Consider the following 8,726-nt stretch of genomic DNA (forward strand, 5'->3'; position numbering starts at 1 on the left):
CGGACGTCTAATGTGAACAGCCTAGCACTGTTTGAATTAGACTTTTGGTGCTGACTCTAGCTCTTGAGGCTCATATCTTTTGAACCTTCTTTAGCCCCTTGGGGCCTCTTAGACCTGGGGTTGTGCCTGCTGGTCTAGATAAGAGATGATAAAGGGTAAGTTATGAGAGAGGGAGTAGGGGGCAGGGAAGGATTGCAGAGAAGGAAGATGAGAGGCAGGGTGCTGGTTAAAAAAAAAAAAAAAAATCCTTGCTAATGTCCTGTAGCCATCTGACTCGACTTCATACTTGTATACTTGTACTTACAGTGTGCCTGGTGCTGTTGTTAATCATCCTGCAAGAATCCGTTTAATTCTCAACAACCTATGAAATAAGGCTGTTACTGACAAGAGTGAACACTGAAGCGCAGAGAAGGTAAAAAACACTTCCAGGCTCATCCCCCTGGGAAGTGGTGGAGCCAGGATGCAGACCCATGATGTCTGACTCCAGAGCTCACGCTCCACCTCCTCCCCTGTAAGGATCAAAGGAAGAAATCATCAGAGATGGTGGTAGATTCAGTCTGAGGTGTCTTGAGTTCAGATGCTTTCGGGAGTGCCAGGTGAAGATAGGCAACAGGCATGGCATCTGTCTCCTTTAATGCACAGACATTCCTCTGGGATTGGCCTTGTGTTTTCCCCATGGGCCAGGTGATTACATTTATGTTTCAAAACGTCCAACAGGATTTTAGTCTCCCCTTCAAACTGGGACAAGGCAGAAAAATCCTAGTATCCCATATATCATGTAAGGTTCCCCTTTATGTCCTTCCCCTTCTGTGCTTCAGTACAGAGCAAAACTACTTGAAGGATTTGGGCTTAATTTCAGGAGCAAGTCTTGCTAACAATGTATCTGTAAGGGGAGATATCACGTCAGCTTTCTATAAAAGCAGTAAATTTTGCTAACGTGTGCCCTTTCATATCTCTATCTTTGTTTTGTCTTGTTTCTGGCTTCCAGGGCTCACCTGAGTCAGAACTCCTGGGGGATACAAAAAAAAAAAAAAAGATATGATCTCTGTAACAAATAAGTATATATTACTATTTGGGAAAATGAGGCTAACAGTTATAAAGAGCAAACAAAATGAGACAGTTCGTAATTATTATGTTGTGCGGATCAAATTTAAGTATAGTGAACATTGTGTTTTTAAATGTGCCAGTGACCTCAGACCTGTAATATACCCCAACTTGTCCATTACCTATAGACATCACTGTTTTTGCCCTAAACCAACCATCTTTTTGTCTGTCACCAAATACTATCTGGTTATATTTTATTTTTTCTTCAGTTGTTAGAATTTGCAGTCATGGCTTCAAATTTTTATGTCTTACAGGGGCACCTGGGTGGCTTAGTCGGTTAAGCGTCCGACTTTCGCTTAGGTCATGATCTCGCGGTTCGTGGGTTTGAGCCCCGCATCGGGCTCTGTGCTGACTGCCAGCTCAGAGACTGGATCCTGTTTAAGTCTGTGACTCCCTCTCTCTCTGACCCTACCCTGCTCACGCTGTCTCTCTCTCTCTCTCTCCTAGAAATTAAAAAAAAAAAAATTTATGTCTTACAGCTCAAAAAATAATAACAGTTCTGTAACTAGTTAAGTGGCAAAGCTGAGAGTTGAACCAGGCAGTCAGCTTGTGGAATCCAAGCTATTAACTAGCACACTCTGTTGCCTCTCATTGCCTGTTTTTGGCAATCTCTTGGCTTTTTATACTGGTATGGATGGGTGTACTCTACCAGATGGTGAGCGATCCTTTGGCCCCACATGAGTGGGATCAGGTTGGGTTTCTAAGCAGTGATCTCCCTGTCTGTGGAAGTTGTCATCCAGCTACAGTCCGAACACCTCATTCAATTACCCACGTATTCATTACCTTTTAATTGAACACAAATCCAGCAGGTAACTCAGTGCAGGGAAATCAAAGGCAAAGGAAAGGTATTTCCTGTCCTAGGAAGCTTGATCTAGTGGGGGAAAGATGAATAAACAATTATGATACAGTGTACATAGTCTACTAAAGCTAGGAAAAGAGGGCAAAACCGATCAAAATTAGAATTTTCAAGCATAGTTAGGTAAATCTGAAGATCATTAAGTAGATCACACAGAAGCCTTAATACTGCAAGTGCTGGTTTTGGGTGAGATTCTTGCTTAAAAGAAGGAAGATATGATAAAACAAAAGAGTGTCCCTTTTCTCCTGACCATATTTCAATTTAAGTAATAGTAATTTTTTTATATATATGATCTCCTTGAGTTAGATTCATGTTCTTTCTTGGGCCTGCTGTCATTCACCGCATCTCTGTGAGGTTTCAGACTGCCTGAATTACCTGTATAGACAAAGTGGGAGGCCTTTCTGATAGTATTTTCCCAAACACTGCTCCCTTCTTGTCTCCCCCCTCTCCTGTCTTTAAAAATAGTCTCCTCCTCTGCAGAATTAAGCTCTACATTTTACATTCTCTTCATTTGCTCTGGGTTTGCATACTTGTAAGCATTTTTCACAGTTTTAAACTGGGAATGGACTTTGCCTGGGGGGTTGATCATTAATTGACATTCCTTGAAGAAGGAAGGAGTTACATTGTATGTTTTGCAGACTGTTTCAAGCAGCTCAATGGCCTCCCCAAAGAAGAAACTTCAAGGTCTTGTTGCTGCAACCATCACGCCGATGACTGAGCATGGGTAACTATCATTTGGGATCTAAGGGGATCTGTTTTCACTCCACCAACATGGACAGAAATTCTCTACAATAGCAGTCACTTAGACTGTGCACCTCTGTGATACTGTTGCCAAATGTCAGCTTCTGTCAGTCATCACCCCCTGCACTGTTTCTGACCCCAAGTCAGAGAAAAGGTCTCTGTGTCGCAGACTGTACAGAAAGACAGAAGGTATGATGTGGCATGCTGCCTTTCTCCCAGCGTCTGTAGCTCCAGAAAGTAAATTCTCTGGATTTCATCAGAGCCCTCACTTTTCCAAATAAGGCCGGTGGAACTGGATGAGGAAAATCTCATTTTAGCAGGATTTGCTATTAAGCCCTGGCCTGGCCTCGCCTCTCTAGATCCTATCCCTAGAGAGCTGCATGATTCTACCCCAAGCTATTCGCAGATGTGATAAAAGTGTCCTCCGCTGCGGAAAACGGGGCATGTGGCTGCAAGATGGACCCCTTTGTATGTTTATAATCTCATTTCAGCATTGGTTAAATGTTGGGAGCCTGCAGGAATACGACATAACAACAGATGGTTGCTGAGAACTCATTATCCAAGCAAGTTTTATAACTTCCAGATGAATGTTATGGCAGGCCCTTTGCTCAGTCCTAGCAGATAATGGTCACATGCCATAGGTGTTCACATGTGACGTGTAACTCCTCCCTGACATTGGCATTAACAAAAAGGGGATTTATCTGCCTGGGTCTAAATGCTTTTGACATGTTAGAAGGGTAAGTCTGCCAAAAACAGCCAGAATTCTGGCTTCTTTAAGCTGCTTCTTTCTTTCTTTATAAAATGCAATGATGATTAACCTGCATGGTGGAGTTACAGGTGTTCAAGTGAGGTCATCCGTAGGATGGTGCTCAGTGCAGGGTCACACAGCACTTAGGTCAGTAAGTTTGTTTGAGCCACTGTTGTGGCATCAGACGGGAATAAAAAGACGATGGAGCATTTAAGATACCTTTATGCATGGCATTTATTTTTTGGTCTTCTGTTGCTGAATTTGTAAACCTTAACTCTACCCCCTTTTTAAAAAGGTGAATTTTCTTAGGACTCTGTATTCTCATTGAGAGTTGGCCATATCATAGTCTTCCCTCAGATCATTGGAGTTTAAGACCTCCATCTTTAAGTTTCCTGAAAAACACGTCTTTACTAGGTCTAAATCAAGTTCTTGCTGACATGGCATTGAGAATACTCAGTGGTTCATAGCAATTTCTTTCCTGTTGCTTCTCCATTTCCACAAGTTCAAAGAAAGTCTGAAGTCAGCTCTTTGTCCGTGTGTTAGCCACTGTTGGCCCCATAAAACAGAAAAATCCTGTGACTGCATGAGCAGGCAGGATTCGCTTCCTGTTATTGACTAGGATCCCGTTTGCAAGCTCAGAGGACTACATCTGGTTGATGCTGCTTTAACCTTTTTAACCAAACCCTCAGCGTAGGAGGGACTTCTTGAACAGACTCATTTGTTCATTTGGGACTCACCAAGAGTGTCAATGTGTTCTTCCTCCCCATTCTGCTGGACACCAGGCCCCATGTATTAGAGATAAAGGACTCTGCTTTTCTGGATCCTACTCCGCTCCCCAAGTACCTCTGGCCGTGCTGTCTCCATTTCTCTGTTTCTTCCTTTTTCATCAGCTCTTTTCCTTTCTAGAAACTTCACTTTCCTGATGTGTGAAATCAAAGTAAGAATGCATTTTTGGGGGTGCCTGGGTGGCTCAGTCAGTTAAGCATCCAACTCTCGGTTTCAGCCCAGGTTATGATCTCACGGTTTGTGAAATCAAGCCCTGCATCAGGCTTTGCACTGACAGTGTGGAGCCTACTTGGGATTCTCCCACTCTCTTTGCCCCTCCCCTGCTCGCTCTCGCGCTCTCTCTCTCTCAAAAACTAAACTAAAAAGAAAAAAAATTTTAAGAATTAAATTAAGTTAAATTGAAGAGAGCCTGGGTGGCTCAGTCGGTTAAGCTTCTGACTCTTAATTTTGGCTCAGGTCATGACCTCAGGGGTCATGAGTTCAAGCCCCACATGGGGCTGCTTGGGATTCTGTCTCTCCCTTTCTGCCCCTCCCCTGCTCATGCTCATACTCTCTGTCTCTCTCAAATAAATAAACTTAAAAAAATTAAAATGTACATCAGTGCAAAGCATATAGTAGGTGTATAAGCTATATGAATTCCACTTTCTCCTTCCGCCTGCCCAATCTAAGCCTTCCTGTAGGTACAAGGCAAGGTTGGAGGATCCACCGAGGACAGGTGGGCTCTTGCCTACTTGCCTACAGGGCAATGTGAGCTTCTGACATGTCTCCAGGAGATAGAAGGGTCATGTGGAATCAAATACCTGGAAATTCTGCCAGGTGACCTGCCATCATGGAGTTTTCCTAACCTGGCTCATAAAGGAAGCCACCACCTACATGAGTGAGAATGGCTGAAAAAGAGCTATCCCCCTGCATCCTTTTTTTCTCCATAATTCTTTTTTTTTAAATTTTTTTTAAATTTATTTCTGAGAGAGAGAGAACATGAGCAGGGGACGGTCAGAGAGAGAGGGAGACACAGAATCTGAAACAGGCTCCAGGCTCTGAGCTAGCTGTCAGCACAGAGCCTGATGTGGGGCTCAAACCCATGAATCATGAGATCATGACCTGAGCCGAAGTCGGACGCTTAACTGACTGAGCCACCCAGGTGCCCATTTTTCTCCATAATTCCAAGAAATACTCAGATTCAGTGCTGGATGTAAGTTAATGTTCTGGAATGGGGAAGTTGGCAGAAAGAACATGATTAAGTGGATTTTAGGTAGAGTATCTGGGTTCTTGACCCCCAGTTTTACCACCAACTAGCTATCTGACTCGGGGGCGGTCTTGTCACCTGTTAAAAGTTCTCTTTCATATTCTCTAAAGAGAGGAACTTCGGCCATATCCGCTCCAAGGCCTATTCGAATTCAAAGAGTCTTCAGCCCTCTGGTGTTATGTCATGAGGGATACTATAGTGGTCCCAGTAAGAATGTTTAAAAGTACCTGTAACCCCAGTCCAACCTGCACACTGTAGCCCAGTGAGCTTCCTCATAAATAAGTCTAATTATGTCACAACTTTAAGAATCTCTGCTGATTCCCTTTTGTCTAATCCTTGCTACTTATCCATGGACTATTTGCTTACATCACATAGGAACTTGCTAGGAAAGCAGAATCTCAGGCCCTACTGCATACCACTGAATCAGTACAGGCATTTTAACTGTCCTGGATGATTCTTTAGCACATTAAAGTCCAAGATGAACTGATCTCATGCTAAAGCCCAGACTATCTGGGATACCTCTCCTGCTACGTTTATGGTCCCCCAAACACCTTGTATAGTTTCTTCCATCTCTGCCTTTACTCATTCTGTTTCTTTTGCCATTTTCTACCACCATCCTCTCCTCTCTCTACTCCACATGAGCTTTTACTCATCCATCAAAACCATCATCTGGCACTTCCTCCTCGTTTTCCCTAAAAAGAAGATGGAGTCCTTCCCCTGTGATTCCGCATCAGCCTGTGCACATCTTCACACATTACATCAGTCTGTGTACACCTGGTTACACATTACCTATCTCTCCCACCAGGCTTGGAGCTGCTTCACCTTATTCCATGGATATTTATTGAGTACCAGGCAATCCACAAGGGCTGAGAATGTTTTTATTCATCTCTGTATCTTCAGCATGTAGCACAGGGAATGGTAAATTTTGATATTTCATGAGGAGGAAAAGAAGTTAACACTGATTGGGTAAATACTAGGTGTCAGTCATCATGTCGGGCATTTTAATATACATCTTCCAATTTTTTTAATGTTTGCTTATTCATTTTGAGAGATAGTGAAAGAGAGAGAGAGAGCATGAGCAGGGGAGGGGCAGAGAGAGAGGGAGAGAATCCCAAGCAGGCTCCACGCTTAGCACAGAGGTGACACAGGGCTCGATCATGACCTGAGCTGAAATCAAGAGTCAGACGCTCAACCAGCTGAGCCACTCAGTACTCCAATTTAATCTTCATGTACATGTTCCAATTTAATGTTCATAACAACCTTGGGAGAAAACTACAAGCTTGTTTGTGCAGTTGATGAGACCAAGATCCTAAAGGTTAACACACTGCCCCAGCCATGTCGCTGGGGAGAAAAATCTTTCTCGACCCATCTCAGCTCTCATCTTTTTCTACACTAGAGTAGAAGACATTTGCTTTCCTTAGTTCCTTCAAGAAGTCACTCTTTCCCTTGGGCCAGTACAGTGTTTAGAACAGAAAGTCCATTTCATATTGGCCAAAATGTCAAGAAAAATGGTGTTTCCTCCCTGGAATGCCCTCGGCTTCATCACAGGAATCCTAACAACAACCTCTGTTAAAAACAGACCTGTTACCCTGGTCAGAAAGGACCTGCACTCCTGCAGTTGGAGTTGTGTAGAGTATTGTCTTTTTAACTGTGTTGAAAGACTACATGACCCAGATTCTCAGAACAGAATGTTTTCTGGCAAGGCAGGGCAGTTATGGTCCCTGAATACTTAGCTGCAGAAGGAGTTTTGAAGTAGCCAAGTAGTTATTTTGGCTAGAAGCACGCATAACCTTCATCAGATTTTGAATACATTTGAGAGTTATATGTAAAAGGCAAAAAAAAAAGGAATATCATCAGATTTTCTGACAGGCGTGCTCATGACCTTTCCCATTGATTCTGTATTCCCAAACAAAGTGAGTATTCCACTTAGTGACATACACCAGGAGAGGAAATTAATGGCAATAGAGATTATTCTCTGAAAAGCCACTTCACAAAAATTCTGTTCTCCTTCTCTCCTAAGAGCAGAGATCCAGTCTACATACAGTTTCAAACTGCACCCATTCAGGGCAGTGGCAAAAATAATTGGATAAACATTCTCTCCTCTTACATAGTTTACAACTGTATTAAATATCCAAGGGTAGAGGATTAGCTAAATTAATTCTGTTCATTCATACAATGAAATGCTGCATAGCCAGTCTAGTAACAGACTATCTGAAGAAGTGGGGAAATATTCAATTTGGCGTGCTAAGTGAAAATATACTACATTGTATAATATGACCATATTTATTTAAGAAAATGGTGTATTGTATGTTGGCAAATAAAAAATACGAAAATGAGANGGTTCTTCCCTCCCCTTTTATTGTCTGTACTTTCAAAAATAAATGACAGAGCTTCTACAGTGTGAAAGTACTGTTATGAAAAGAAACTCATGGGCCTAAGGCAAAGAATCTGAACCCCTGGGAACTGAAACTTAGATATTAAATTGGAGTTAAGTAGGGGAGGGACTTCAACAAGCCTGGGGTCTGGTCCTGGATCATACGACCCTGAGGTGGCCAACACTGGGATGTGTTCTTGGGGCTCATGAAGGAAGAGGCATGCAGCGGAAAGCCAGTCCAGCCTTTGGAAGTGAACTGGCTTGTGCCACCTCTCACTTCCTTGAGCAACAAGCCCCAAATGGTCATCCAGTGGGGAGAAGAATCATCCAGTCTTATTGTTTCCATTACCTCTAGTGACTTCCTAATTGCCGAGATGGTGCCTGCAACAGTAAACCTACCCCACACTTCACAGAGAGAGTAGGATGGGAAACTAGGGAAGGGAGCAAAGTCCCCAGAGAGCATTATCCTGTTCCCACCCTAGCCCTGCTGTTAGGGTGTTTTTGTGACAAATACGGTAAAAGTTCTGGGCAATTTCACTGGAGTCACTTGTGACTGGAACCATCCAGCCAAGGCCTGCAGAGATCTGAAATCCCTGACGTGGTCTGGGGGGCTTCTATGCCTCCAAAGGGGACAGCCTTTGCTCTTTCCAGCCATCTGGTGTTGTACAGAAATGCAGGCCTGGCCTTGTTAGATCTTCCGGCTTCTCAAAGTCATTTTGTTAAACAGGAGAATAAGTGTTTAACATTGTGAAAATCAAACAAAGAACATTTAGGAGCCATCTCTCTTCAAACTTTCTCACTCTAAGAGGATTTTAGGGATATTTTATAAGAAGCAACAAGCTGCTTTTTTTTTTTTTTTTTTTTTTTTTTT

General features: G+C 42.9%; 1 protein-coding gene across 3 annotated transcripts in view; it reads left to right on the forward strand.

Annotated features, from left to right (window-relative positions):
* The first annotated feature begins 309 nt into the window (after nt 1–309).
* Nucleotides 310–8,726, forward strand: part of NPL (N-acetylneuraminate pyruvate lyase) — a 35,229-nt gene continuing 26,812 nt past the window's right edge. For all 3 annotated transcript variants that reach the window (XR_013334913.1, XM_077763237.1, XM_077763238.1), the window contains exons 1-2: nt 310–412; nt 2,599–2,684. Coding sequence is in view for 2 of the 3 variants with exons in the window: in XM_077763237.1 (XP_077619363.1) it covers nt 2,617–2,684 (68 nt within the window). In the remaining variant the exon portion in view is untranslated. The remainder of the gene's footprint in view (nt 413–2,598; nt 2,685–8,726) is intronic.

Source organism: Crocuta crocuta, unplaced genomic scaffold (assembly GCF_008692635.1).
Source record: "Crocuta crocuta isolate KB4526 unplaced genomic scaffold, BGI_CrCroc_1.0 scaffold3, whole genome shotgun sequence".
In the NCBI taxonomy this organism is placed as follows: domain Eukaryota; kingdom Metazoa; phylum Chordata; class Mammalia; order Carnivora; family Hyaenidae; genus Crocuta; species Crocuta crocuta.